Genomic DNA, 25,342 nt, shown 5'->3' on the forward strand with positions numbered 1-25,342 from the left:
TCCTGTGTCGCAGAATACGCCGCTGTTGTAGGCAGCTGGCCACATTCCTTACGTTCTATTTTTTACCTGTACTGTACGACGTTGTTACAGACAGTGTACCTCTACATTGTCTTCTCGTGTCCATGTGCCCGTTCCAACATGACCATGCGATCCAGAAAGGCCCCCAAATCCGTGCCTCCCACAGGATAAAGTCCGAAGCGCCCGCTGCCTGTTTGGCTCTTCACCTCACCCGTCATTGGCCATGCGGGCGCGCTAGTGCACAATATGTGATGAAGTCGTAGGAACAACTGCATGTGCGGGGCGGCTCAAATTTAGGAGATTTAGTATCCGAAGCAAGCCACACAGACCCTGGGCGTTAACCTCTTTCCGCCCCAAGGTACCCGCAAGGTGCAGCAGGCGCGACTCCAATACCAACTACTGTACATGCGCTCGAATAAGGGCTGCCGCTGCCGCTGCCGCTGCCGCATTAGTGTCATACATCGACTGCACACAGTAAAGGATGAAATAGTTGCCGAATCTCTGCATGCAATGAAGAACCAAAATATTATTCTAAAAATCGTCGTCCTGTGTTGACAGGTTGAACATCGAAGTACAAGACCCATGTCGAGCCGCCGCAGATATCAAAGAATGGTGATCAGGGTATACGCCTAACCGTGTGAACGCCGAGTATTTCCAAAGGCCGTTATCAGAATCAATAAATCGCCAAATCGCATCCTTTAAGTGCCATGACTGTACAAATTTATGAGTACCAGCTCGGTCGCTGGCTGTACCCTTGGTTGTCACCAATATCATCGTCGTTGTATTCTTCCACCTCAAACTTGGAGCCTAGAGCCTCGTTCGCTTCTCTCAGCATGGCAGTCATCTGCAGGCTCATTCTGCGCATGCGCTCGTCTTCCTCGATCTCTTCCCTCCGCACTTTGTTGATCAGACGTTGACTTTCCTTTGGCAGAGGGCTCGCGGTGTTGCTTGATTTGTCGTCGAACATGGCTGGTGAGCCGTAGCTTCGTCGGCTGTAGGAGTGCGCTCGTTCGTGTGAGCTAGGAGTGACTGCCGGGCTGCCACCAAAGGATCGTCTCTCGACTGTCGAGCGTCGGGATACTGGGATTAGTGAGGGCCGTTTGTAGGATGGCGTTCCTGCGTTTGGTCGTGATACAGGGCGTGGGATTAATGAGGGCGATCGGTCTGGCAGTCTTCGCTCTGATAGTCGCGGTGTTGAAGGTCTCGATTCTGTCTCTAGATTAGTTCCAACAACCACCCAGTTGTCTGCTGTGCGCAGTCGCTTGGCCATCCTAGGTCGATCTGGCGTAATGGAGTCGATCGACTGGATTCCATAGTCATCGCTTGGAGCAGGAGGCAGTTGCTGCACTGGACCTGCCTGATAGGGGTCGTCCTGCAGCCCAAGTTTCGCCGCGACCTCCTCTTGCGCATCGATGCTGTATCGCGCTCCTCCTCCCGCCTGGAAACCTCGGAAGGGCACTGTGCAGAACTGGAACAGCTTTCCAGCCACTCCTCCAACAAGACCCATTATAGACCATGATTTGCTCTCGCTGGGAGTCGTTTGCACTTCGCCAACTGCGACCTGTCTTGCCAGGCCAACCTGGGGTGTAGGAGGTACCGACCAGGTACCGCGCTGCTTCTGGAGGTTGAAGTAATCGTCGTAGTCGCCTTCTCGTCTTGTATCGTTGTGAGTCCCATCCATACCCCCAGCGAGTTGGTAGCGGTCGTTCGCAAGCGGAGGTGGACTTCTGGTATCGCTGGAGCGAGTGTTGTGCAGGACATGTTCTCCCCAGGGACCTCCTATCGCGGCTTCGTGCGCCGTGGAGCCATACCGGGAGCGCTTGCGGGTCTCGTGGACATGTGAATCAATCACCTGGTGGCCGGAGGTTTCATGTGCTGCATCGAAAAAGCCCGTCTGAGACTTTGCGCGTGCATCCAAGGGTGAGGGACTATACAGCCCGGGCATATCGTGGAAGTAGCGCGAGTTGGTAGCCATGCAGGGAGGTGGATACGGAGGCTGCCTTTGCGTAGGGCTGATCCGGTACTGCTAGCGAGCGAATGATGTCAGGCTTGCTGCACGAATTACTGGTATCCGTCGGGAGCTTCCTTGACCCGCTGCTCCAAATGGCAAAAAAAGTAACTAAAGGGCCATGTTGGGTGCGGCCTGTCGCGTGTTCGGGATGTGAGTGGGGAACTGCGGAGTGAGAGCCATTGTTTGTATTCAACCGTCGCTGTGGTAGCGCTATGGACGGACCATCATCATCATCATCAATATCATCACAGGAGCAACGAGTAATCACAAAATGAGGGGCTGGTGCATATGATTTTGCAAAGAGCAGCGAACCCATCTATCAACACAACAACGCCTCCCTTCCCAAGACTGGGGTATACCTTGCCCGAACGCCGCCAAAATGATCATGGTTCTCTACCAAACGCCGGCGCCATCAGCGCATTTCCTCTACGCCCTTGCTATCCAGCCGCTATGCACAAAGTATTCAAACAGTTGCGATGACTTGTTCGTATCAATCTTGCAAATCTCTTTAGCCGTCTTCTTCTTAAGCGCGCCACCATTGTTGAGCGCTGCCCGAATGATAGTTTCCTTGAGCGCTAGATATGGCTTGGGCATGATACGCAGCGTACTGCATATCTCCACCTCCTCTGCATTGAGCAACTGAAGATCCGCTTTTGACTCTTTGCCAAACTTGAGAGGCACGGTGTTGGGGAGTGACTTGGGCACAAACTTTGTCTTAGAATGCTGTGGTGTTAGCACACCATTTGCACCATTGACGCCGTTCTGAGCGCGATCCGGAGGTGGCGTTGTGAGACCACTGTTCTGCTTCACATGCAAAGGCAGCTCCTGCGCGAGCAATGCCGTGGCTGCAGATGGTTGTTCGAAAGGTGGTTGGGGTTTTGTCATCCTACTGGATGCCAGACGATCGAACTGCCCAATGGGGGGCGGCCGGGTTTGCCGTTGCTGCTTTTCCTGTTCGTACTTCTCCCCAGCTTTGAGACTCGTGATCTGCATGTTCCTCCACTCCTGGAGCTGTGAGATGGCCTGCCTAAGGTTGTGCTCGTATTCCAGATCCTTGCAGAACTGCTCAAAGTCGGCATGCTGCATCATCCTGGCAAAGGGCTTCGCCTTGTTCATCAGGTCTTTTTCTTCTTTGGTTCGCTTCTTGTCGGCCAGCTGATTCTTGCGGTACTCTAGCAACTGATGCTCGAAGATGATCTTCTTGCGCTCAACTCGGGCGTCTAGACGGTGGTTGTAGATTTCCATAATGGTCATCTTGAGCTCCATCTCCGGCTCCAGCTCGCCCGTCCTTGGGTTCAAGCCATCACCAGGGTCAAACTGCATGTGCTGCACAGCCTCTTCGGCTTCGTTGAAGTATTCAGTCTCAAATTCCAGACGACCGGGCATGTATCCTTGGACCTCGTGGCAGGCCGGGACACTAGCCGTGGGCTTCTGCTTGGGGGCATCAGGTTCGCGGCCTGCAGCTTCCTCCTTCTTCTTCTCTATCCTCCTCTTCTTCCTCGCCTGGAACTCGTGACGCGGTATGCGGGTACTGAGCTCGGTGTCATCCTTGCTGCAGTGCTCCGGCAGGGGAAAGCTCGGGCTGTCCAGATAGGTGTCGATGTAGTGGTCGCGGACCTCATCCTTCTCGCGGTAGCCGCCTATGTGGTCCGCAATGTCTGCCCATGAGCCCAGACCATATGTTTCGGCGCCTTCCAAGAGAGCCAGCTCCTCGTCGGCACCCCAGTCTTCGGTGTATATGGGGATGGAGTGCTGCTCGATGACCTTGAACTTGTGCTTGGCAGGCTGGTGGTCGCGTGTAGCCTTGCCGTCAGAGAAGCATGGCACGCAGAGGTCGTATTCGCTGCAGACGTCTTCGGCGCAGCGTATGCGGACCGTGGACGTGATGTCGGACGAGCACACATCACAGACGTACTTGGTGCCACCTTCGGTGCCCCGCGTACCTGTCTTCTTCTTGATGACCCCCATGGTGCCCCGCTATTGATGTGCGCGCAAGTGAAGGAGAGATGGGGATGAGACAGAGAGCTGTGGCTGTGCACGCCGTTGCTGCAAGGGCGCGAGTCGGGGTCGGAGGGGGCGATGACTAATGCAATGTAGGATAATGCCGCAGCTCGCAATGCTCGACTGAGACAGGGCGGCTTGGTGCGTTCAGATGGCGAGCGGACGCGGTGTTGGGCTTCAAGGTCGCGCGATGTTGACGTACCCACGCCGGACGTTGTTGGCGGCGGCGGAAGCTGCAGCCGAGGCTGGGATGGGATGGGCAGGCACGAATCACGACTTCACTCGCAATGGCGTAGCATGGCCCGAATTAAAATAGACAAGCAGACTCTCACTCGTGCTGCGACGCGCGAAACACTGCAAAGGAAGGGCAAAAGGATTGGCGCGTCAGTGCGTGGTCAGTCCGAAATGAAGGCTAGTTTCAGAGACCCAATGACCCAACTTCAAACGAGGACCCTATCTGGAGCATCGCAGCATTGACGGAGACCTGGGGCACTCGGACGTTAGACACATTGCCACCAGCCGCTCCCTATACCTAGGTCTTGTCTGCTCTCCCTTTCCAGAGCCCTCTCCCTGAGCCTCTACACTATTCACTGTCTGCCAGCACCACCTCCGCTCCTTGGTGTGCCCCTCGTCGCCTTCCCGCGTCCCGTAGTCTCCACCCTCTCGCTCCCTAGCAGCAGCACCCTGGGTATCCGTCTGTTCTTCCTGCATCTGCCCACTGCTGAGCTGCCGCAACCATGTCTTGGAAGCTCACTAAGAGTGCGTATATCCCCAGAGCCCGCCTGCTGAGTGGCGCCCCCTAACCCGTACTACAGAGCTCAAAGAGACGCATCTTGCTCCCCTCGCCAACACATTCAGTCGCTCGTCGTCGACGTCGACAATAGTCGGTGACCAGCCGACGCCCAAAGCCTCGAGTTCCGCCGCCAGCGCGACGACCCTCGGAGACTCCAAGGACAATGGCATCGGTACTTTGGTCCTCCTGTCCCCACTCACCTCCTGCTGACCCAGTCCAGCCGCCTCAGAAGCCAACGCATCCGCCCCGGCGCAGCCCCTTCGCCCCGGTATCCTGATCGTCACCCTCCATGAGGGCCAGAAGTTTTCGCTGCCCCCGGGCGCTGAGCAGCAATTCAGCGGCGGGAGCCACCACCAGGGCTCCATGTCCCAGGGCGGCGGTCTCTCCGTGGCAGGCTCAATGCGACCCGGCTCGTCTTCGCGCAATGCAGTCGCCGGTTCCTACGCGAACCGGCCGCAGTCTGCTGCTGGCAGCATCAATGCTGCGCCTACCATCCACGGTCGCTACTCGTCAAAACACCTGCCCTACGCTCTGGTCGATTTCGACAAGCAACAGGTCTTCATCAACGCAGTCTCCGGTACACCAGAGAACCCGCTCTGGGCTGGCAGCAACACGCAATACAAGTTCGACGTGTCCCGCGTCACCGACCTCACCGTCTCGCTTTACATCCGAAACCCCTCCGCATCGCCCAACGCCGGTCGCAACGAAGACATCTTCATCGGAACACTCAAGGTCCACCCCAAATTCGAGGAGCAAAGGACGGACAGCAAATCTGGAAATGGCGACGGCACAGCTGGCCAGGCCGGTGCTGATTGGATACCAGTGCAGTTTGGCAGCGGTCAGATGAAGGTCGGAGTCAACTTTGTCGAGAATCGCCAAGATCGTCTTGCGATTGACGATTTCGAGCTTCTCAAAGTCGTCGGCAAAGGTAGTTTTGGAAAGGTCATGCAGGTGCAGTATGTGCTCATGCGCTCTTCTGCATTATCAAATACTCACAACGTACAGGAAGAAGGATACGCACCGAATTTACGCCCTGAAGACCATTCGCAAAGCACATATCATTTCCCGATCCGAAGTCGCACATACTCTCGCCGAGCGCTCTGTCCTAGCTCAGATCAACAATCCTTTCATCGTACCGTTGAAGTTCTCGTTCCAGTCGCCAGAGAAGCTGTACCTTGTCTTGGCCTTTGTCAACGGCGGAGAGCTCTTCCACCATCTGCAGAAGGAGCAACGATTCGACATCAACCGAGCTCGATTCTATGCTGCCGAACTGTTATGCGCCCTTGAGTGCTTACATGGTTTCAATGTCATTTACCGTGATCTGAAGCCCGAGAACATTCTTCTCGACTACACTGGTCATATTGCCTTGTGCGACTTCGGTCTCTGCAAGCTCGACATGAAGGATGAAGACCGGACGAACAGTAAGTCATATCGGAGCATGGCTTGAATCAGAGAACTAACACTGTCTTAGCATTCTGCGGAACACCAGAATACCTCGCTCCGGAACTCCTTACTGGCGCTGGCTACACCAAGTCCGTCGACTGGTGGACGCTTGGTGTTCTCCTTTACGAGATGTTGACTGGATTACCTCCCTTCTATGACGAGAACACCAACGACATGTACCGCAAGATTCTTACCGAACCTCTACACTTCCCCGGTCCTGAGATTGTCCCACCGGCCGCACGCGATCTCTTGACTCGCCTCCTAGACCGCAATGCAGAGAAGCGATTGGGTGCCAAGGGCGCTGCAGAGATCAAGGCGCATTACTTCTTCCACAGCATCGACTGGCGAAAGCTGCTTGAGAGGAAGTACGAGCCCAGCTTCAAGCCCAATGTGGTACGTAAAACTTTTGTTAATTCAAAGGCCATGGCTAACATATACCTAGGTTGACGCAAAAGACACCGCCAACTTCGACCGCGAATTCACCTCGGAAGCTCCAACAGATTCGTATGTCGATGGTCCTATGCTTTCCCAGACTATGCAACAGCAATTCGCAGGATGGTCTTACAACCGCCCTGTTGCGGGTCTTGGCGATGCTGGTGGTTCGGTGAAGGATCCGTCATTCGAGGGTGTAACGGAAAGATAGTGCCTTCATCGCCTCAACACTTCGGCTTCGGAGAATGGCCGTTGAATAGGCGTGTGGCTTGTCACGGCAATGGAGCCGACTGCAAGCACAACACCCGCCGGCTTTGGATCCACAGATATAAGACATGGTCATTGGTGGGATCTCAGTACTCTTTGATGCTTTTTTGGGTTCTGGAGCAATGGCACGGCGCTTGAGGCAGCATTTGTGTGAGAGAAAGCCTAAATTCAGGCAAGCAAATCAAGACGATATCCCCATTGAGTTAGAGATGCACATGTCTTAGTGATCAGCTTTGTGGTGCTTTGGTAAGGCTGTCCAGGTGGAACCAACGGGATGTTCTGACAGCAAGCGCGTGGTAAAAGTGGTGCCCCTCCTTCCCTCAACGGAGCTCTGACGCAAGCGGGGCTGAGTCTCGGCCGCGCGACTTACAATTCTCCCATCACATCCGCGAAAACAATCATCTTCACTTCACTCACACCTTTTCCATCATCTCTCGCGCTTGCAATTGACCTCCTCTATCTCCAATTGTCCAAGTTTGAAACCTCATACCCGCCCACTAATCCTATAACACAACATGCCCGGCTTCGCACAGGCCTCAGACCTCAATGCCTGGTCCGCGCTTCAGGACCACCACCAGAAGCTTGGCAAGGACATTGTCTTGAAGGAGTACTTTAAGAAGGACCCTCAAGTAGGTCTGGATGACTAAATCTAGTACGTTGCTAACAAACTGTAGCGATTCGAGAAGTTTAGCCGTACTTTCAAGAACGATGCCGAGAACTCCGAGATCCTGTTCGACTTTTCCAAGAACTTCGTCACTGAGGAGACTCTGAAGCTTCTTGTCGAGCTTGCAAAAGAGGCTGGCCTCGAGAAGCTTCGCGATGACATGTTCGCTGGTGAGAAGATCAACTTCACTGAGAACCGTGCCGTCTACCATGTCGCACTCCGCAACACCTCCAACCAGAAGATGGAGGTTGATGGCAAGAGCGTCGTCGAGGACGTCAACTCAGTTCTTGACCACATGAAGGAGTTTAGCGAGCAGGTCCGAAGTGGCGAGTGGAAGGGATACACTGGCAAGAAGATCGACACCATCATCAACATTGGTATCGGTGGTTCTGACCTGTATGCAACTCTGTTTGATACTGTTCGAACGTGTACTGACTTCAAATAGTGGCCCCGTAATGGTCTCAGAAGCCCTCAAGGCCTACTCCCAGCGCGATCTCAAGATCCACTTCGTTTCCAACATTGACGGAACTCACATCGCAGAAGCTCTCAAGGACTCCAACCCCGAGACCTCCCTCTTCCTCATCGCCTCCAAGACCTTTACCACAGCCGAGACCGTCACAAACGCCAACACCGCGAAGTCATGGTTCTTGAAGAGCGCAAAGCAGGAGGACATTGCCAAGCACTTCGTTGCCCTCTCCACTAACGAGGAAGAGGTCACCAAGTTCGGTATCGACAAGAAGAACATGTTCGGCTTCTCCGACTGGGTCGGTGGACGTTACAGTGTCTGGAGCGCTATTGGCCTGAGCGTGGCTCTTTACATTGGCTTCGACAACTTCCATCAGCTCCTGGCTGGTGCTCACGCCATGGACAAGCACTTCAAGGAGACTCCTCTTGAGCAGAACATTCCCGTCATCGGTGGTCTTCTGAGTGTATGGTACTCCGACTTCTTCGGCGCCCAGACTCACCTTGTCTCTCCGTAAGTTTGTCAGTTCAGCAGATACGCTTAGTCTAACATTGCCCAGCTTCGACCAGTACATGCACAGGTTCCCCGCCTACCTCCAGCAATTGTCCATGGAGTCGAACGGAAAGGCCATCACCCGCAGCGGCGACTATGTCAAGTACACAACCGGTCCCATTCTGTTCGGTGAGCCAGCCACCAACGCTCAGCACTCCTTCTACCAGCTTCTCCACCAGGGCACCAAGCTCATCCCAACCGACTTCATCCTCGCCGCCCAGAGCCACAACCCTGTCGAGGGCAACAAGCACCAGAAGATGCTTGCATCCAACTTCTTCGCCCAAGCCGAGGCGCTCATGGTCGGAAAGACGCCTGATGAGGTCAAGGCTGAGGGTGCGCCTGAGAACCTTGTCGCTCACAAGACCTTCCTGGGTAACCGACCCACTACCTCCATCCTGGCCGACAAGATCACACCTGCCACTCTCGGTGCCTTGATCGTTTACTACGAGCACCTCACTTTCACCGAGGGTGCCATCTGGAACATCAACAGCTTCGACCAGTGGGGTGTCGAGCTCGGCAAGTCGCTTGCCAAGAAGATCCAGTCTGAGCTTGACGACGACAAGGAGTCTACTTCTCACGATGCTAGCACAAGCGGTCTCATCAACGCTTTCAAGAAGAAGGCCAGTTTGTAAGCGGTTGGTGATGTGTTGTGCGGGGCTTTAATGGCTGAATGATTTGATGACTGGAGGCTGGATTAGCAGCAAGCACCTGAAGGATGCATATATAGTACTGATATCACGAAATACCAATGGACACGTTGAAGTATAATTTCGCGTCTGAATACCCTATACTCTAGTATGTGAATTGCGTTCGTTTCAATCGACTCTCTTGCCTCCACCTCCATATCCATATCCGCCTAATCCGTAGCCACTGCCCATGCCACTTCCTCGACCGTTGGCTACAGGCAACCCATAGCCACTGCCTCCGTTGCCAAATCCTCTTCCACCACCATTCATCCTATCTGTAGCGTACCTCTTCAGCCGTCTGGGCAGTTCAACACCACGGAAGTAAACAACGCACACGGCTGCACTCGCCACAGCACTCAAGAAACAGTACACCAGAGTACTAGTATAGATGTGTCCACCATATCCACTCCAGCCAGGAGGCAGCGTAGTGCTTGGATACCACCTCACACTAAACGCCAAACTCAACGGATCCCCAATGGTAATCTTGGTATTCCTTGTATGACTTGACACGGAGTATGCAGTCGCAGCATCCACCGTTCCAGGCGCCACGCTCTTGGGCCCTGCATGGACCAGCAAGTTCAAATAGTTGCCCACGTGCAAGTGGCTCAACTGTAGTGTCCCCGCCAATGCTATAATCAGAGGTGTGTACATTGTGCTCTGAGTTCCTAATGCGCCTTCCTGTGTGCTGTCGTCGCTCACACGGTACTCTGTTTCCATGACGGAAGGTGGCAAGGGTTTCGAGGGGATGCGGCACGACAGGGGCGCATCGTTGTGGATGTAGAACTCGAGAAGGTGGAAGAACTCGTCGGTCACAAAGTCTATGGTGCAGTTTACGTCTTTCTCGACGCCGAAGTTTAGGTGGAGGGGTTGGCCCGTTTCGTTGCAGGTTGGGAAAGGTATGTACTGGAGGTGGCCAGCTGCGTCTGTGATCTGAAAACATATAGGTTAGTGGCCACAGGGTAGAAATTGGGGGCTTGTGCTCGTTAGGTATTCCTGAGCGTGATGTGGATGGTATACGTACATGTTCACCGGTTTCTCTGATGTCGAGGTTAGCAATTGTACTCGCAGCTCCTTGTGTATATATTGTGACGTACATGGTTCGGTTTAAACAGCTGACTGGAATGGTCTCGCCAGGATTATACCCTCGTGCTTCTTCCACGCTCTTCATGGGCTCCTGGCCGGTTAATGCTGTTGCAAGGCACGTCAAGAAGGAAAGTAATGCGACGGTAGGGAGCCATGCCGATGGCTGTCGTTTCGAGATCATGGCGAGAATCTTGAGAGGAGAAGCCAATGGGTCACTCAGCGCATGTAAGCCGGGTACTGCGCGTGAGGCAGCTGCGACGGTCGAGGTGCATGTGTCAACTTGGACAATGTTGGATACGCGAATCGAGGTCCCTGGCCTGTGCCCGTCCGCGGCAAGAGACTCCCGGTCCAGCTCCGCAATCTAGTCTTCACCCCTACAGCCAAAGTAGATGCAAATCATATGCTTCCGTGTCAGGGTTGACGCATGCTTCAGCGATGGTCATAATATCTCGATAGCTATCAGTTCGGTAAGCACCCAGTGCTTATTATGCAAATGCAATGCAGTTATAGTACATTATGTACACGTTGGATTCATACATGGTTGATATCCCCGCCATTCCGAAGCATCAAATCAGCGTCCTACATGTTTACCATCCCTTCCTCGTCAGTTCTGTCACCCGGTTGGTCACGTCGCGGAAGCCCTTCTTGAACCTCGCTCTCCACCTCTCCGACGCCAACCGCTTCCTCTTCAATCCGCCTCTCTCGTGGAATCTCTGTTTGTTGAAGTCGCGCTTGACTTGGTTCCTTGCCATCAAACTCCCCAGCATGCCAATACCCCTCACCATATCACGTCCGCGGCTAGGATCCAACTCTACAGTACGTCCGTATACGGGGTTCAAGCGTGGGAACTGAGAAAACGTCTCTTCCTGTTGTACAGCGAGCGATGCCGCACCGGAAGGCTTGTTGGCAAGACTTGGGTTGGCTATGTCGTCGGACAATGCCATGTCGTCGAAATTCAGGCCTGGCTTGTGGGCAGGCCGTCTGCTCTGGGTGCCCGCGAAGGCTTCTCCAAAGACGCGGTTGGCTGGTGAGGTAGGCGCTGCGCCCCGTGGCATATACGGTGTCCTGTTTGTGGTCGTACCGCCTAGCATGGAGTCGATTGTCTGTGACGTCTCACTCTGGGTGGGCTGTGGACTTGCGGCTGCTCGCTCGGGAACGTAGTTTTGGTCTGCTTGCTTTCTCTGTGGCTGCGCAGGTTGTCTTGGCGATTTCGATATGGTTCGTTGACATGTCCAGGATGGTGTTGTCTGTCTCGAGGACTGTGGTATGCGTGTAAAGGTCGAGGGACGGAGCAGTCGCTCGCCCAGCGATCGTGATGCCATGTTCAAATGTTTTTGCTACAATCCTGGCATCGGCAGGAGTGATTGGTGGTGCTCGCGGCGGGCAATGGCGGGTTGGCTGCGGTGAATGATGGAAGTCATGCACGCCGCGGTTCCCAAATTTGTCGGCGCTGTAGGTAGTTGGTGGTCCGAGCGTCTCTCGAAGCTCCAAATCTCAACTGCGACTTCTGCCTCTCACTACAACACGCGACGAGCACCTCGACAGTCCGATTTAGTAGCTCCCCAAACCATCCTATCGAGTTCCGCGACTGTACATCTATTCAAGATGTATGGCTATCCTGGTACGTCGGGCGATTCCTTGCGACGCCAACTCTGCTAACATGCGCAGGTGCTCCGGGCTACAACCGCCCTCCGGGCTTCGCAGGCACTCCACCAGGCATGGCTGGCATGCCACCGCCTGGAATGGGTAAGCAGTCGCATCAACTGATAATGGACCATCTAACAACAGCGCAGGTCCGCCAGGCGCCGCACTTCCCCCAGGTGTAGCCGCTCCCCCCGGTGTTGCGAATGCCCAAGGTCCACCAGCTATGAACGCACCACGCGCTCTACCATCCGGATGGCAAGCGCCCCAGAACATGCCCAACTTCAACCTTAATGCGCCCGTCATCCGTCTGGGAACGCAGGGAGGACGAAGTGGTGCTGTCGACAGCCCTGTAGGCGGCCGAAGGGACAATGCAGCACCACCCGGTCGTCGTGGCCTTGGTATGGACAGAGACGGCGATCGCAGAGACGGAATCCAGCCCGTCAATCCTCCATCACGCGAAGACATTGCACGGACCATCTTTGTTGGTAACATTCCCGATGGCGTTGGAGGCGACGAGGGCATGGAGCGCATTCTAGAGACGGCAGGAAAGCTCGTGCGCTGGACGAGGGCTACCGATGCCAACAACAAGCCTCAGACGTTTGGCTTTGCCGAATTTGGAGACGCCCAAAGTTTGGAAACGGCCGCTGAGATATTCAAAGACGTGCGTGTGCCTACAAAACGACAAAAGCCCGGCAAGCCGAAAGCCGAACCCGAAGGCGATGAGCAGGACGAGGTGGAGACGATACAACTGCATGTCATGGTTGACGACGCCTCGATCAAGTACGCAGAGGAATGGAGCAAGACCCGAAACGAAGACGAAGCTACAGTTCAGTTCAGGCTGGATAGCGCAAAAGAAGCCCTTTCATCGGTTCTCGCCAGCTTCTTCCATCCACCAAATGCACCCAACGTCGACTACGCAGGAGACGCAACCATGCAAGATGCGCAGGCACAAGATGGTGAAGACGTGGAAGTCGCGTTTGTGAACCTTGCCAACGGTGAGGATGAGCTTGCAGATATTCCGGCAGAAATGCGTGACATCGTCGCCGCAGAGATTGCTGCTTTCCGCGATCGTTCCAATCAACGCGATAGAGAACGACTTTTGAAGGAAGAGGAGCTGGAGGCAGAGGAGCGCAAGCGCAGTGGTAGACGTGCATCGCCACCACCTTCTGCGCCTACTGGTCCCGGAGGTGCTAATGGTGTACCACTTGGCCCAAGGGCAGAGAGGGGTGTTCAAGGTGCCCCCAGTGGGCCCAAGGGCTCCCAATTCCCGCGTGACTACCAGGGCGGAGTCAACTTCGTTAATGGTGGTGCTATAAACAATGGCGTATACATTAACCGAGAGGACGATGACGACTCGGCCAGCGATTCGGAACTAGAGCGCCGTCGCAAGAAGAAGCGAGCAGAAGATGCTGACGAGGCATACAAGAAGCAACTCCAACGCTGGCTCCAAACCGAGCGTCGCACCTTTGCCTCTGTCGAACGCACAAACGACTACTTCAAGAACATGGACGCGGAACGCGAGAAGGCTCGTACTGCACAGGCGAAGCAACTCCGAGAATTTGACGATGATCAGGAAGCAGCTTCAAGGCGCGATCTCTACTACCGCGATCACAGCGATTGGATCCGCGACCGCGAGCAGGTCCGCGGCCAGGAGGCCAAGGAAGATGCTATCGATCGAGAGCAGGAGCGACGCGAGCAGGCGGCACAGAGGAAGCAGAAGGATCATGCCCGTGGACAGGCCGATGCCTTTTTGGAAGAACATGGAGAAGAGCTTATGCGCAGGGAGGAGCAGCGCGAGCCAGCACACTTCAAGATCTCCCTTGGCGCTGCAGCCAAGAAGCTTGAAAAGACTGCCGCTCCTCGTCGAACCGCAGCGGATGTCGAAAACTTGCTCGAGGACGAAGATCTCACAGACCAAAGCGGCTCTAAGAAGCGAACTCTTGTGCCCATCAACTTCGACGCCGCTGTACGTGCCAATCTTACACAAGAGGAAATCGAAGAAGCACAACGGCAGCTGGCACGCGACATTCCCAACGACAAGGAAGGCCTGTGGAAATGGCCTGTTGCTTGGGAGCATCTGCCTCAGAAGAACATCGACAAAGACATCAAGCAGTGGGCTGCAAACAAGGTTCTTGAGCTCACAGGTGTTCAAGAAGAGATGCTTGTCGACGCTATCGTGGACCATTTGAAGAGTAAGGGCGCACCCCAACCACTTGTGGAGAACTTGGAAGTCGCTCTCGATGACGAAGCAGAGTCTCTTGTGAAGAAGCTTTGGCGTATGGTCATCTACTACAGTGAGACAGAGAAGAGGGGTATCAAGTGAGCCTGTCGCCTCCCGCTCATGCAGAAGAAGAGTCCATCTCCAATATTGTCGGCCAGGTTACCACTATCGTGGTTTTTGCAATCCTCAGGAATCGGGCGAGTGAGTATTTGGGGTTTTCGTGCTGGGTAGCTATTGACGCGTTGTAGGGTCCTCGGATCTTGCATCACGAACGAAGTGTAGATAAATGGGTGTATGGATACGATGAGGAGTCATACCAGGTCCGTCCTTTTACTTTCAATTGTCACACCACTAATGCACAGGCTTGTTGTCTTCTTAACATTGTCCCAAGCTGGATTGTAGTTGAGTCTGTTGTTGCGTGCGGCTTTAGTATGGCGTGTGCTCAATGATGATTGACTTGGAGTTTCAACATTGATACTCATGCTCCTCGGGCTGGACTACTCCTTTGAATCCACTCATGCCTCCCCGCGGCCGGTAAGTTCATGTTTGCCGCGGTATTTGATCACGCTCCACGATAGTACACGGAGTGCAAGAGTAAGTAGAGGACGGGCCTTATATTGACATACCCGGCCTGGTCGTCACGGCCACTATTCTCTTAATTTCTCCTTCGTACCTCACGCATTGTCATGCGCGGTCGAGTTCAAGCTTCTCGCCTAGGTGCGAAGCACCTGGTGTCTCCTGGCAAAGCAAGGGTCCCCTATAGTTCGTGGGGTGTAGCACTGTAAAAGCTCACGTGTGAGGTAAATAATATGCCGGCAACCGTGGGCAACGTTGCCAGATGCCCCGGTTTTCCCAGCCCCAGACAAGTGGCGCGACGAGTTCTTCCACGAATGATGAGGGGCAAGTGGGGTTAAACTCACGATGGCGTGGACTGCGGGCGGTTGGCACTATTTGGTGTGGAGGTGCGTGGAGGTTTGCGCCGGATGCCTTGCCAGTTAAATAGACCGTCTAGATCCCGAGTTCCAATAAGTATTTCGCTCAATCAACTTCAGTCTTGACTTGTTCATCCTCTAACTTCTCATCCTCAAGACTTGACTTCAAACTTCTGGAAGCTTTGCGGGGTATTTCACGCTACATTCCGATAATTCCGAACGTTGATAGCAACGCAACAACATCACAATGGTCATTACAATCACAGGTGCTGAGACGAGGGATGTTCGGTTTCCAGTACGTTTTATTACAGATCAAAATTTGAAGACAGAGCTGACCTCTCTGGACTAGACATCCCTTGACAAGACTGGTTCCGATGCTATGAACGCAGCGGGAGACTACTCTTCGGCATACTGTATCTTACATACAGACTCTGAGTTCAAGGGTCATGGCATGGTAAGTTCGAGTTCTATCTGATTTTATACAAAAAAGGAAAGACATGAGTTCACAAGGTGATGAATACCTTGTAACATCGCTTTCCTGTCATACCTCTATCTTGACGCTTTGGGCGAAGCATTCTGTTCACAGCAGATTACCTCAAGTTCTATTTCAATTCGATGACAATTCGGTTCCAATCCGCTTACATTCTCTAGACCTTCACAATTGGTCGTGGTAACGAGATCGTATGCACTGCCATCGCCTATCTCGCGGACCGCATCAAGGGCCACACACTTGACTCCCTTGTCGCCAACTGGGGAAAGACATGGCGTCACCTGGTGAACGACTCTCAACTCCGGTGGATCGGACCAGAGAAGGGTGTTATCCATCTCGCTCTTGGTGCTGTTGTAAACGCCATCTGGGATCTGTGGGCAAAGTCGCTCGGCAAGCCTGTATGGCGTATCGTAGCAGACATGACACCACAGCAAATTGTCGATTTGATCGACTTCCGTTACATAACCGACGCTATCACTCCTGAGGAGGCGCTGGAGATTCTCACCAAATCTGAAGCTGGTAAGAAAGAGCGACTCGAAGAAGCTCTCAACAGCCAAGCCGTTCCCGCATACACCACCTCTGCAGGTTGGTTAGGTTATGGGGAGGACAAGATGCGTGGCCTTCTTAAGGAGACACTGGAGAAGGGATACAAGCACTTCAAGCTCAAGGTTGGAAGCGACATTGCACAAGATAAGCAGCGCCTTAGCATCGCACGAGATATTATCGGTTTCGACAAGGGCAATGTGCTCATGGTCGATGCGAACCAAGTATGGAGCGTACCAGAGGCAATTGAGTACATGAAGGCGTTGAAGGAGTTCAAGCCGTGGTTCATCGAGGAGCCTACTAGCCCTGACGACGGTATGCATTCTCCTTTATCTCACTTTTGTTACATCGAGTATTGACTGATTCCTTTAGTCCTTGGCCACAAAGCCATAAGAGAAGCCCTCAAGCCCTACAACATTGGTGTCGCAACAGGAGAAATGTGCCAAAACCGCGTCATGTTCAAGCAATTCCTTGCCTCAGGAGCCATCGACATTTGCCAAATCGACGCCTGCCGTCTCGGTGGTGTCAACGAAGTCATTGCTGTCCTCCTTATGGCTGCCAAATTCAACATCCCCATTGTACCGCACTCCGGTGGTGTCGGTCTGCCAGAGTACACTCAACATCTTTCTACCATTGACTACGTTGTTGTCTCAGGGAAGAAGTCGGTGCTAGAGTACGTTGACCACTTGCACGAGCACTTTTTCCACCCCTCAAGAATCGAGAACGGATACTACGTCACACCTATGGACCCAGGTTACTCGGTTGAGATGAAGCCCGAAAGCATGGACAAGTTTAGCTTCCCTGGAGGCAAGGACGGGTGGTGGCAGAGTGAGGAGGCGAAGCCAATCTTGGAGGGTATTAAGATTTAAGTCTTGGCTTTGCAGATGAAGTTTAAGTAAGAGAGAATTTAATGCATGGAATGATTACAGGTTTTGGAATATGCATAATTACTCATCCTACTGCATCGGGATATGATAGATATCCGAATTTGCAGCTTCCAGACCAGCGTTTCGCATCGATGTGCATTCCTGACTACTCAGGTAGACGAACGCTGTCTAGATATCCTGGTTACTGTCAAACTCTATTGCAATCGGTGTTTCTGCTTCTCCAGGTCTTCGAGCTCTCGAACAACCTACGTTTGTTTTTACTCGAAGAATTCGCCATCAAAGTCAGTAGGACTTCAACTACAGTCCTGATGCATTCCAAGGTTTTCTGGAAGGCCTGAAATATTTTACTCTGCCTTCCATGACCGTCTCCGTCTTCTGGTTTGTTCTCCGCTTGTAAGGTAGACGAATGCTACTAGGCCAACAGTCCTGGGAGATGATTGGATATTTTGAGATCTTCCGTAGCGGCGTTTTGACAGAGGAACCTGGACTCAAGTACCTAGTGTATACGCTCCAGGTTCTAGAATTTGACTACTATCTTAGCTAGTACTGTTTCTGCGTGTCTTACGAATAAGTCATCCCACTCCTTTCTTCCCATTATGACACATTCCACGACTGTTTTTTTCTTAATGTTATCAATATCCTCTCTCTTGTACATATGGGTATTGTACATACGACCTTGCGTATTCTATGTCAAAAACCCAATTTACCACCAACTCGATCTATAATCTTCCAATGGCCGCAGTATCTGCAATGGGAGTAGTTTTGGAGACGAATAGTGAGAAATATTGCGGAGAGATTAAATGTGCCGACGAAACCCCCTTTACCAATATCAGACATAGCTGTTTCCATACCATTGTTAGACATTACAGATATCTTGCTTCTTCACGAAATTGATAACTTGGGGATGGCGGACGCTGTCCAATCTACCTAGGTATTGCGAATAGCGGCGGGGTTAGGGGTGAGAGCTAGGCCGGCCATTCTCAAATCACCCTTGCAGTACAAGCGTAAATTGAAATGGTGAAACCTCCACAAGAGAGCATGCTCTCAAAATCGCTGATCGTCAGAATGGTGAAAGATGTTAGGATTATACCTAGATTGGCTCAACGCAAGACATGAAGTTGCGTTATCGGACTGTCGGACCGTTCCGTCCAGGCGGCTATTCAAGGCTCACGGCATACCTCCCGATACTGCATGAACACCTACGTCTTCTCAACTCATCCGTGTTATATATACCGTCGCTCAAGACCTGCTACGTCTTACAAATTGACTTGCTCAAAGCGACGCTGGCTGGACATCAACATTAAATCTACGGCTCCATCCATACCCCACCACCCCGCCTAGGTCACCGGAACCTGTACAGAAAGCATATAATCTTCAAGGGCCAGTTCCCACGACTAGTAACATAATGGCTCCTCCCCCAGCTCCAGGCGTCTGGTGCCCCGCGGTAACCTTCTACACTCCTGAAAGCGACACGGCAACCTTGGATCTCGCGGCACAGAAGCAGTACTTCACATACCTCTCCAAATCGGGTCTTACTGGTTTAGTCATTCTTGGCTCGAATGCTGAGGCGTTCCAGCTCACTCGCGACGAGAAAAAGGCATTGGTGAAATGCGCCCGCGAGGCTGTCGGCCCCAACTACCCCCTTATGGTGGGAATTTCGAGCTTCTCCGTACCACAGGTAATGGAGAATATCAGCGACGCCATCGAAGCCGGAGCGAACTACGGGCTGTTGCTGCCAGCCGCATACTATGGGCCTGCGACATCCAAAGAGGTCGTCATGGCCTTTTACAACGAGGTCGCACAGAAATCTGAGTTGCCTATCGTCATCTACAACTTTCCGGGTATCTGCAATGGAGTGGATCTTGATTCTGTCACAATCGCTGCGCTTGCCAGACAGAACCCAGGGAAGATCGTCGGTGTGAAGTTGACATGTGGTAGCGTAGCGAAAATCACAAGGCTTTGTGCTGAGTTGCCGGGCGATACCTTTTCTACGTATGCTGGACAGGCGGATTGGATGGTAGCCGGTCTGGCAGTTGGAAGCGCTGGTTGCGTATCAGCATTCAGTAATGTCTTCCCAAGGGTCTGCTCGAAGATCTATGAGTTGTATACCAGTGGCGAGACACAAGCAGCACTAGAGCTACATCGGAAGGCGGCACTTGCAGAGAGCCCAATCAAGGCTGGTATTGCGCCTACGAAGCACGCCGTCGGCCAGTACAGTGCGAAAGCAGCCGGTATCGAGGGTGCAGAGGAGAGGCTTAACCCAAGGCGACCATACATGCCTGTTAGTGAGGCGCTCAAGACTAGTGTAAAGAGTGCCATGTCAGAGCTAGCTGTGATCGAGACCATTTGTTAGATCAGGTCTACGTATGGTCTTTCCAAATTAGTTCAGATAAAGATAATTGCATGTTGCGTAAGAGCGATCCTTCCATGTTCTATGCGCAGCAAGCACTTTTCAGCGTACACATTGTCATCTCTGAGAGCTTCGAACACGCGTTAGATGAGGGCTGGTCCGCGATAATGTTTGCGTTGATATCGTAAAGGCATCCATGAGCCAAGAGAGACCCCAGCACTGAGAAAAGGGCAGACCCTGAATTTAGCGGCGCACGTGCCTTATCGATAACAATCATTCACGTCTCGAACTTTTTCCAACTCCATTCAGCACAACAGAGATGGCGGCGCAAGGAGGAGCAAACATCGTTGAGAAGAAGAAGAGGTCAAAGAAGAGAAGGACGAGGACCGAAGGTGCGACAAGCGTATGGAACAGACGGCGAGGCATGCGCTAACAGCTGGGCAGTCTCATCATCGAGCGAAAGTGACAGCGATGTCTCAAGCCCAAGGAACCAAAAAGTGGCTGCGGTAGAAGAAGAGGCCAAGGTACTATAGTCGCATCGAAGAGAGTTTGTCTGAGCTAACTTGAAAAAGGAGCCTTCACCGGCACCGACACCCGCCAAGAAAGAGAAGAAAGAGAAGAAGAAGAAGAAGTCTCAAACTGCCAGTGCACTGGATGCTCAGCCAGACGAAGATGTTGCCATGGAGGATGCACCAGCTCCTGCACCGCAAACAAAAGCAGCGTCAAAGGCCAGCAAGCAGGCGCAAGAGGACTTCAGCGCTATCTATCTACGCAAAGTCGCAGCCGAATTCGCCGATGATCTTGACAAAGTGCGTGAAGCGCAAGACTTCAAGGCGAGTAGCGTACCGATGCTCATTCATGCGCTCAAGCAAGGCGAAAGTCTGTTCAGTGTAGAAGAGCGAAGAAGGGTTGCTGGGGCTGCAAACGCGTAGAGAAAGAGGCAAGCATAGGCGGCGTTTGGTGTTTGACTTTTGGGATCGATTCGTAAGAAGATTATCTTAATGGAAATATGTGTAATCATGTAGAGGCGCCTAGGTCCGGTCCTGTCCATGCACCAAACGCCTTGCTATGCCGAATCTTGTGAAGACATCTAATACGCCTCAACGTCCATGCCGCTCCGCCATTCCAACTCGATTGTCCAAGCCAGTAGATTCGGATGCTTGATAATGACCATGTCGTGTGCCAGCTTCATGACTTTCTCTCTCTTGTCTGCTTTCTCTCCCGATGGCAGCACCATCAAGGTATCGTACGCTCTAGCTAGTAGCTTCTCTTCGTATTCGCGCCTGAGCTCGTCGTCTCTCGTCCAGTTGATGATCTCCTCGTATATGCCTTCTAGTGGACTGGCAGCATATATCTCATTCTTTACAGAAGAGGTAGTACCTTCTAGCGTCGCGCCGATGCGGAGTCGCCTCTCTTCTATGAGGCGCTTGATTGTGGAAGCCTCCTGTGTCTCGTGGATCTCGGCGATACGCGTATAGGTTTTGGAGGGGTCGGGCAGGCGACCTTCAAGGTACGAATAGACGGGCGAGGATGGCAGTTGTGTGCTAAGCGCACGTGCATATTGAGTCTTGGTGCCATGTGCGCGGGCATGATCGACGAGCTTATCGATGGCTGATTGGGACTTGTACGCGTCGTCGCTACTCTGGTCAGCAATTCATCCTCGTCTCCAGTATCTGCACCGCATACAGGTTCATGTAGATTTGTGCCAACTCCAGGCCAACATCAATGTTCTCATCAACCTTTGCGCCCTTGAGGCCCTCGTACATGCCCCTCAGCCCTAGCCATGCCTGCGCATCGTCAGGCTTGATCTTGGTCGCGTCATAATAGGCCTTCGCTGCTTCCTCAAACCTGCTCAAGCCGTCGTTCGCGCGCCCCAGGAACAAATAGGCAAAGTAGTTCTGGGCATCCTGCTCCAACACTGCCTCCGCTTGGTTCTTTGCTTCCTCCCAATCCTTTGCGCCAATAGCAGCCTTTGCGGCCTTGAGAGCGGTTTTTGTAGACATGGTGTTATATCAGGTAATGAAAGTAGGAATATGGCCGTCCGTACGGCGTTATTCGTGTTATGACACAGCCATGAGCAGTGAATTGAACTGTGGAAGCTTTGGTGGGGCTTGCAGCGTCGAAAGAGCAAGCAATGACGCACGGCATGCTAGCGTCGATCCTGGTCCGCAGCCTTACCAAACGACAAACACCAACCTCGACCCTTCTGCAATTATCAGCCACGACTTTTCGCCGCCTACTTTTCCAGGCGCCTTCGATAATTCCACTTCCTTTCGTTGAAGCATCTATCGGCGTTCTACGTTCCATTGGCTGGGTAAAATATTTGGGTTGCTGTCATGGCGTCACACGCGGACAGTGCGCACGACCTGCTAGATCTCGACATCTCGACCTTGCGGCAATTCGTCGAGCTCTTCCCCGATGAGGGCCTGTCTAAAGTCATCACTGGCTGGCTGAGCAGCGGCATATCAAAATACCCGCTAACAGGAGAGGGCGACTCGATAGAAGGACCTGACCTGAGTGAGGGAGGGGTAGCTCTTACTCAAGATGTGCCCGTATCACAAGAGGACTGCTTGGTGTTGATGACGGAAGGGATTGGCGAGGCTGCTAGGTCACCATTGGCGCACTGCTTGCTCGGAGACTACTACCTGTCCTTGGAGGAGTACGAAAGCGCGGTCGAAACGACAAGAAAAGGATTAAAGTACGCGGCTGCTGAGGCAAAAAGAACCGATTTGTCATTTCAAAGGACGCGCGACGCTTTGAGCAGTACACTTGCTACTGCGTTGGTCTATTATCAGGCCCCAAGGAACCACCTGGAGGCCAAAGGCATCTTCGAGTCCATCTTGAAGCGCAAACCACAATTCACCTCTGCACTCATCGGCATCGGACTGGTCTTGGAAGAAGACGAGGAATACGAGCAAGCTTTCCAATTTCTTGAAAAGGCGTTGAAGCAAGATCCTTCAAACGGCCGCATAGGTGCAGAGTCAGCCTGGTGTCAAGCACTTGCAGGCGACTACAAGACTGGATTAGAACGACTGCAAGGATATCTCGAATACCCACAGCTCGATGCCTCCGAGCAACGAGGCCGTGAGCTCCGCGCCCAGACGCTTTATAGGATAGGTGTCTGTTTATGGGAGCTCGACCCGTCAAAGGCTGCGAGGAAGGACCGCCAAAAAACGTATGCGAAGCTACTTGCAGCGATCAAGGCAAACCCAAATTATGCTCCAGCATACACTCTGCTCGGCATCTTCTACCAGGATTATAACAAAGACCGCAAAAGAGCGCGACAGTGCTTTCAAAAGGCCTTCGAGCTATCGCCCTCTGAAGTTGTTGCAGCCGAGCGCTTAGCACGCCTTTTTGCCAACCAAGGCGAGTGGGACATTGTTGAGGTCGTTTCTCAGCGAGTTGTAGACTCTGGTAAAGCACGCCAGACCCCAGGCTCAAAACGAAAAGGTGTCAGCTGGCCCTTTTCCGCACTGGGTGTCGTGCAGATGAATAAACAGGAATACCAAAAGAGTGTCGTATCGTTCTTATCCGCACTGCGCATTAGCCCGGATGACTACTACTCCTACGTCGGCCTCGGCGAGAGTTATCACAACTCTGGACGATACAACTCAGCATCTCGCGCGTTCAATTATGCAGAAAATCCCACAGATGGTGTTGTGTTGAAGAGATCAGATGAAGAGGGATGGTTTACCAAGTACATGCTTGCCAATGTCAACCGCGAGCTGAGTGAGTTCGACGAAGCTCTTGCAGGTTACGAAGCAGTACTAGCATCTCGCCCGAAAGAGTTTGGCGTCTCAATAGCACTCCTACAAACGCTTGTAGAAAAGGGTTGGCATTGCGTTGAGACTGGCTTTTTCGGAGAGGCTGCCGACAGCGCTACCCGGGGTATCGAGGTTGCGCTGACAATAACCGAGTACAAACCGGATGCTTTTAACCTTTGGAAGGCTGTTGGCGATGCATGCAGTCTGTTCACTTGGGTCCAGGAAAAGCTCAAGCAATTCCCTGTAGAGTTGATCGAGAAGGTGCTGCGCAGCAAGTCGGATATGAAGATCGACTTCGACGAGCACAAGGATATCGATGGACTCGGACAGGATGCTTTGACTGCACTTTGTACAGACGAACACAGTACTCTCGCAAAAGTGCTCAAAGCCTCGATACTTGCACAAAAGCGAGCAATATCCAGCTGTGCGCACGACATACACGCACAAGCTGTGGCGTGGTACAACCTAGGTTGGACTGAGTACAGAGCGCATGTCTGCCTAGAGCAGGAAGGCACTGAAGGCTTCAAATTAACAACATACCTCCGAGCAGCTATGAAGTGTTTCAAACGCGCTATCGAACTTGAAGCTGGGAATTCAGAGTTCTGGAACTCGCTTGGTGTCATTACAACAACGCTGAGCCCCAAGGTCGCTCAACATGCTTTTGTTCGTTCCTTGCATCTCAACGAGCGCAGTGTGCACACCTGGACGAATCTTGGAGCGCTTTACCTTTTACAGAATGATCACGAGCTTGCACACACCGCCTTCTCACGAGCGCAATCACAAGATCCTGACTACTCGTTGGCTTGGGTAGGCGAAGGAATCATCGCATTGCTTACCGGAGATTCCAACGAGGCGCTCTCCCACTTTACCCACGCGTTCGAGCTCTCGGAATCATCATTGCTCTTAACGAAACGACAGTATGCCGTCTCAGCTTTCGACTTCCTAGTGTCTTCGCCGTCGTCATCCAGCAACATCACGAACCTCATACAACCTCTATTCGCGCTCCAACAGCTCAACATGCAAGTACCTTACGATATCCCACATAAGCACCTAGCTGCACTGTTCCTAGAACGTGTCGGCAATTACGATGCAGCAGTGGCTGCTCTGCAGACTGTAAACGAGACCGTCGAGCAAGAGTATGAGAAGTCAGAATCGCTGACATCACTGGCTCGTGTTGCACAAGCCAAGACGGACCTGTCTCGTAATCTCCTCGCTGTCGGGTCTTATGATTCAGCCGTGGAAGAAGCTGAGACAGTATTAGACCTGCTATCGGAGCTAGAAAGCGACGCGGAACAGTCTGCGTTGTCCAAGGAGCAGATCACAAAGACCAAGCTATCAGCTCGTCTTACAGCTGGTCTAGCACACTACTTCAGCGGCTCCTTCGATGCCGCCATACCCTATTTCCGAACGTCGCTTGAGGCAACCGGAGCCAACCCAGACATCATTTGCATCCTCGCTGAAGTACTCTGGGCCAAGGGAGGAGAGACCGAGAAGCAAGTGGCTCGCGACCAACTATTTACCGCGATAGAAAAGCATGAAGGTCATGTGGGCTTGTTGACACTTATTGGTGCCATGACAGTGCTTGATGATGATTTGGAAACCATGGAAGCCATCAAGGACGATCTGGACCGACTGCGCACGAACAAGGAGCTCAGTGACGAGCAGCTTGCCCGGGTGGAGAAGGTTGCTGAAGCCATCTCGGTTAGTTTGGGTGGCGAGGAACAAGAACTGGATGAAGCTCGACGTAGTGTCATGCTTGCGCCTTGGAAACATACCGGTTGGGCTGAGCTCGCTGACGCTGCTGGAGGCGATGTTTTTGCCAGTACACTTGCCAAAGAAACTGCGATGCGAAACGCGCCACCGAATGGTACGCTGAGTGCTGTTGGTTTGGCAGGCGCCATGGGCAGTACTGGTAATGTAGGAGATGCTCAAAGGGCAATTGTGTTAGCCCCTTGGTGCAGTGATGGCTGGAGTGCCTTGGCCGAGTGTGTTCAAAGTGCTTGAACAGGAAAATGGCTATTTCGCAGGCATACGCTACGAAGCGCAACACAGCTCTCACGGTTTCGAATAATTCATTTGCATCAAAGAAACTACTTCA

The 25,342-nt window shown here is 52.8% G+C and overlaps 12 protein-coding genes across 12 annotated transcripts; 7 read left to right on the plus strand and 5 right to left on the minus strand.

Annotated features, from left to right (window-relative positions):
- Window positions 1-739: 739 nt before the first annotated feature.
- On the minus strand, window positions 740-1,993 carry GT037_001159 (uncharacterized protein; the record flags this gene model as incomplete). Its single annotated transcript, XM_038926206.1, has 1 exon — window positions 740-1,993. The coding sequence occupies one exon, from the start codon at window positions 1,991-1,993 to the stop codon at window positions 740-742; it is 1,254 nt and encodes a 417-aa protein (XP_038792062.1).
- Window positions 1,994-2,455: 462 nt separating this feature from the next.
- On the minus strand, window positions 2,456-3,997 carry GT037_001160 (transcriptional adapter 2; the record flags this gene model as incomplete). Its single annotated transcript, XM_038926207.1, has 1 exon — window positions 2,456-3,997. The coding sequence occupies one exon, from the start codon at window positions 3,995-3,997 to the stop codon at window positions 2,456-2,458; it is 1,542 nt and encodes a 513-aa protein (XP_038792063.1).
- Window positions 3,998-4,767: 770 nt separating this feature from the next.
- On the plus strand, window positions 4,768-6,909 carry GT037_001161 (serine threonine protein kinase-like protein; the record flags this gene model as incomplete). Its single annotated transcript, XM_038926208.1, has 6 exons — window positions 4,768-4,789; window positions 4,846-4,995; window positions 5,044-5,779; window positions 5,829-6,244; window positions 6,295-6,659; window positions 6,709-6,909. 6 exons carry the CDS (start codon window positions 4,768-4,770, stop codon window positions 6,907-6,909), a joined length of 1,890 nt encoding a protein of 629 aa, XP_038792064.1.
- A 571-nt stretch (window positions 6,910-7,480) lies between these two features.
- GT037_001162 (glucose-6-phosphate isomerase) lies at window positions 7,481-9,276 on the plus strand (the record flags this gene model as incomplete). The annotated part of the gene is made up of 4 exons (XM_038926209.1): window positions 7,481-7,594; window positions 7,640-8,025; window positions 8,075-8,605; window positions 8,652-9,276. The coding sequence occupies 4 exons, from the start codon at window positions 7,481-7,483 to the stop codon at window positions 9,274-9,276; spliced, it is 1,656 nt and encodes a 551-aa protein (XP_038792065.1).
- Window positions 9,277-9,459: 183 nt separating this feature from the next.
- On the minus strand, window positions 9,460-10,594 carry GT037_001163 (uncharacterized protein; the record flags this gene model as incomplete). Its single annotated transcript, XM_038926210.1, has 3 exons — window positions 9,460-10,260; window positions 10,352-10,367; window positions 10,425-10,594. 3 exons carry the CDS (start codon window positions 10,592-10,594, stop codon window positions 9,460-9,462), a joined length of 987 nt encoding a protein of 328 aa, XP_038792066.1.
- Window positions 10,595-11,000: 406 nt separating this feature from the next.
- Window positions 11,001-11,735, minus strand: GT037_001164 (uncharacterized protein; the record flags this gene model as incomplete). Its single annotated transcript, XM_038926211.1, has 1 exon — window positions 11,001-11,735. One exon carries the CDS (start codon window positions 11,733-11,735, stop codon window positions 11,001-11,003), a length of 735 nt encoding a protein of 244 aa, XP_038792067.1.
- Window positions 11,736-12,018: 283 nt separating this feature from the next.
- GT037_001165 (uncharacterized protein) lies at window positions 12,019-14,380 on the plus strand (the record flags this gene model as incomplete). The annotated part of the gene is made up of 3 exons (XM_038926212.1): window positions 12,019-12,034; window positions 12,082-12,159; window positions 12,207-14,380. 3 exons carry the CDS (start codon window positions 12,019-12,021, stop codon window positions 14,378-14,380), a joined length of 2,268 nt encoding a protein of 755 aa, XP_038792068.1.
- Window positions 14,381-15,457: 1,077 nt separating this feature from the next.
- GT037_001166 (l-galactonate dehydratase) lies at window positions 15,458-17,112 on the plus strand (the record flags this gene model as incomplete). Its single annotated transcript, XM_038926213.1, has 4 exons — window positions 15,458-15,505; window positions 15,560-15,664; window positions 15,862-16,558; window positions 16,616-17,112. The coding sequence occupies 4 exons, from the start codon at window positions 15,458-15,460 to the stop codon at window positions 17,110-17,112; spliced, it is 1,347 nt and encodes a 448-aa protein (XP_038792069.1).
- A 1,423-nt stretch (window positions 17,113-18,535) lies between these two features.
- GT037_001167 (dihydrodipicolinate synthase 2) lies at window positions 18,536-19,483 on the plus strand (the record flags this gene model as incomplete). Its single annotated transcript, XM_038926214.1, has 1 exon — window positions 18,536-19,483. One exon carries the CDS (start codon window positions 18,536-18,538, stop codon window positions 19,481-19,483), a length of 948 nt encoding a protein of 315 aa, XP_038792070.1.
- A 316-nt stretch (window positions 19,484-19,799) lies between these two features.
- GT037_001168 (uncharacterized protein) lies at window positions 19,800-20,412 on the plus strand (the record flags this gene model as incomplete). Its single annotated transcript, XM_038926215.1, has 3 exons — window positions 19,800-19,872; window positions 19,925-20,004; window positions 20,053-20,412. The coding sequence occupies 3 exons, from the start codon at window positions 19,800-19,802 to the stop codon at window positions 20,410-20,412; spliced, it is 513 nt and encodes a 170-aa protein (XP_038792071.1).
- A 158-nt stretch (window positions 20,413-20,570) lies between these two features.
- GT037_001169 (uncharacterized protein) lies at window positions 20,571-21,483 on the minus strand (the record flags this gene model as incomplete). Its single annotated transcript, XM_038926216.1, has 2 exons — window positions 20,571-21,117; window positions 21,167-21,483. The coding sequence occupies 2 exons, from the start codon at window positions 21,481-21,483 to the stop codon at window positions 20,571-20,573; spliced, it is 864 nt and encodes a 287-aa protein (XP_038792072.1).
- A 333-nt stretch (window positions 21,484-21,816) lies between these two features.
- On the plus strand, window positions 21,817-25,248 carry GT037_001170 (uncharacterized protein; the record flags this gene model as incomplete). Its single annotated transcript, XM_038926217.1, has 1 exon — window positions 21,817-25,248. One exon carries the CDS (start codon window positions 21,817-21,819, stop codon window positions 25,246-25,248), a length of 3,432 nt encoding a protein of 1,143 aa, XP_038792073.1.
- Window positions 25,249-25,342: the final 94 nt, after the last annotated feature.

This window comes from Alternaria burnsii (assembly GCF_013036055.1).
Source record: "Alternaria burnsii strain CBS107.38 chromosome Unknown 705, whole genome shotgun sequence".
Classification (NCBI taxonomy): Eukaryota; Fungi; Ascomycota; class Dothideomycetes; order Pleosporales; family Pleosporaceae; genus Alternaria; species Alternaria burnsii.